Source organism: Gavialis gangeticus, unplaced genomic scaffold (assembly GCF_001723915.1).
Source record: "Gavialis gangeticus isolate Ggan-Ray unplaced genomic scaffold, GavGan_comp1, whole genome shotgun sequence".
Lineage (NCBI taxonomy): Eukaryota > Metazoa > Chordata > Crocodylia > Gavialidae > Gavialis > Gavialis gangeticus.
In genome coordinates, this window is record NW_017728960.1 from 389555 (window position 1) to 391313 (window position 1759).

Below are 1759 nucleotides of genomic sequence, written 5' to 3' on the forward strand. Positions count from 1 at the left end.
GCGACACCGGGTCACGCCCTATTGAGTCACGCAGCTCCAACCTGCCTGGCGAGGAGCTCCTTTGCACCTTGCCCATAGCTCGGTCACCTGGCTCTCCTGAGGTCTTGCTGTCTCCTTCCCTCCTGCGCCAGGTGCCTCCCCTGCACGCCTGCTTCCCCTGCTGCTTCCAAATCGGCCTTCTTGGCAGGGAAGAATTTTTCCCTTCTACCTTCCTGGTTGATCAGCTGGTGCAGAAACCACTCCCGAGCCCTCCTGCCACCCACCCACCCTGGCTGGGCAGGAACCAGGCCGAGACTAAAAGCCGGACCCCGCACCGGAGGGGACCAGGCACAGCCGTGAGCCATGGGGGCGCCGGAGGAGGACTATAACTTTGTCTTCAAGGGTGAGTCTGTTCTCTGCACCCCGTCCACCCCCTTGCCTTTATCCTGGAGGATTCAGGGCCAGGTTGGATGTTCAGCCCCCTGCAAACTCTGCTTTTAAGGGTAGAATTTAGGGGGCACAGAAATTTTGGAGGGATGGGATTTGGGGGGTGGTAGGCAGGGTGGAGGTGGGGGTGTTGCTGGCAGAGCAAGGAGTGGGAGGGAGCAGGTATCTAGACAAACAGTGGAGAGGACCCTGCAGCATCAGGAGTCCAGACACTGGGGGACCAAATTCCACTCCCAGGCTTGGTGCAAGCCCCATAGAGATACCCCAGGATCGGGACCAGCAAAGCCCCTTTGCTGTGCTCCACCAATATGGCCCTGCTAAGCATCCTAGGCACAGAGCAGCAGACAGCTCGGGGTGCAGAGATACAGTGGAGCATGAGATGCTTCCCCACCCAGGGTAGCAGATGGGGGTCACAGCTTGGGTGGCTTTTGGTAGGATGCTGCTGGCTACCAGCAAGACTTGTGGTGTCTACAGGTGAGACATGGGGGATTTCCACTCTCGGGGGATTGCATGCCAACAGGTGCCACTGAATGGTGCTGCTGCCTCTCCCACCCCCCATCCTGGCTGATGGCACAAGGCAGGCCAGCACTGGGGAACGGGCATTGAGTGGCAGGAGGGAGAGACACCAATGCTTCAGGGTTTGCCTGGGCAGAGAGCATGGAGAGGGAGATACCTAGATTTCCCAGCTCCTCCCCGTTCCTCTGGCTCCGTATGCAGCCCCTTGCACACCAGGCTTCAATGGCAGTCCAGGCTTTGCCCTACAAATAATAACGCCCAATGCACCAGGCTGTCAGGATCCGGTTCAGTGGGATGCCAGCCCTCCGCCCTCCTGGGAACAGCATATTCCAGCCTCGTTGATGTTGTTTTAACAAATAATTGCACTAAATACCACTGCGGTTTTGCGGCCTCTTAAGAACATAAACCCCCCAAAAAGGATCTCAGTCACTGGAGGTTTTCAAGTGCAGGCTGGGCAAACATTTGGCAGGGAAGGTTTAGACCAGCGCAGTCTTGCTGGGGGCAGTGGGTTGGAGAGCACCGACTCCCGGGGTCCTTTTTTGTGGTTTTAGAAGCACACTATGTCCCTTCTGAGAGACCCATTTGAACCCTTTAAATAAAGGGGGAGGGGAACACCCAGAAAACATCCATGAAAGCATTTCACTTCTTAATGTTTCAAGGAAAAGCTTTGCTGGTTTCCAGCTCGTTATCTCAGTGTGGATTTCACTGGGGGGAAACTGTCTTAAAAGTGAGCCTGAAATGTTTTCTAATCGAAGAAGTTATATATATATTGCATCAAAACTTGCAGCTGACAATGTCCTATTTTGTCAGAAAACAA

The 1759-nt window shown here is 55.0% G+C and overlaps 1 protein-coding gene across 1 annotated transcript in view; it reads left to right on the plus strand.

Annotated features, from left to right (window-relative positions):
- Positions 1–6: 6 nt before the first annotated feature.
- Positions 7–1759, plus strand: part of RAB25 (RAB25, member RAS oncogene family) — a 12539-nt gene continuing 10786 nt past the window's right edge. The window contains exon 1 of the mRNA XM_019516233.1: positions 7–382. Within this exon, the coding sequence (XP_019371778.1) occupies positions 343–382 (40 nt within the window). The 5' untranslated portion in view covers positions 7–342. The remainder of the gene's footprint in view (positions 383–1759) is intronic.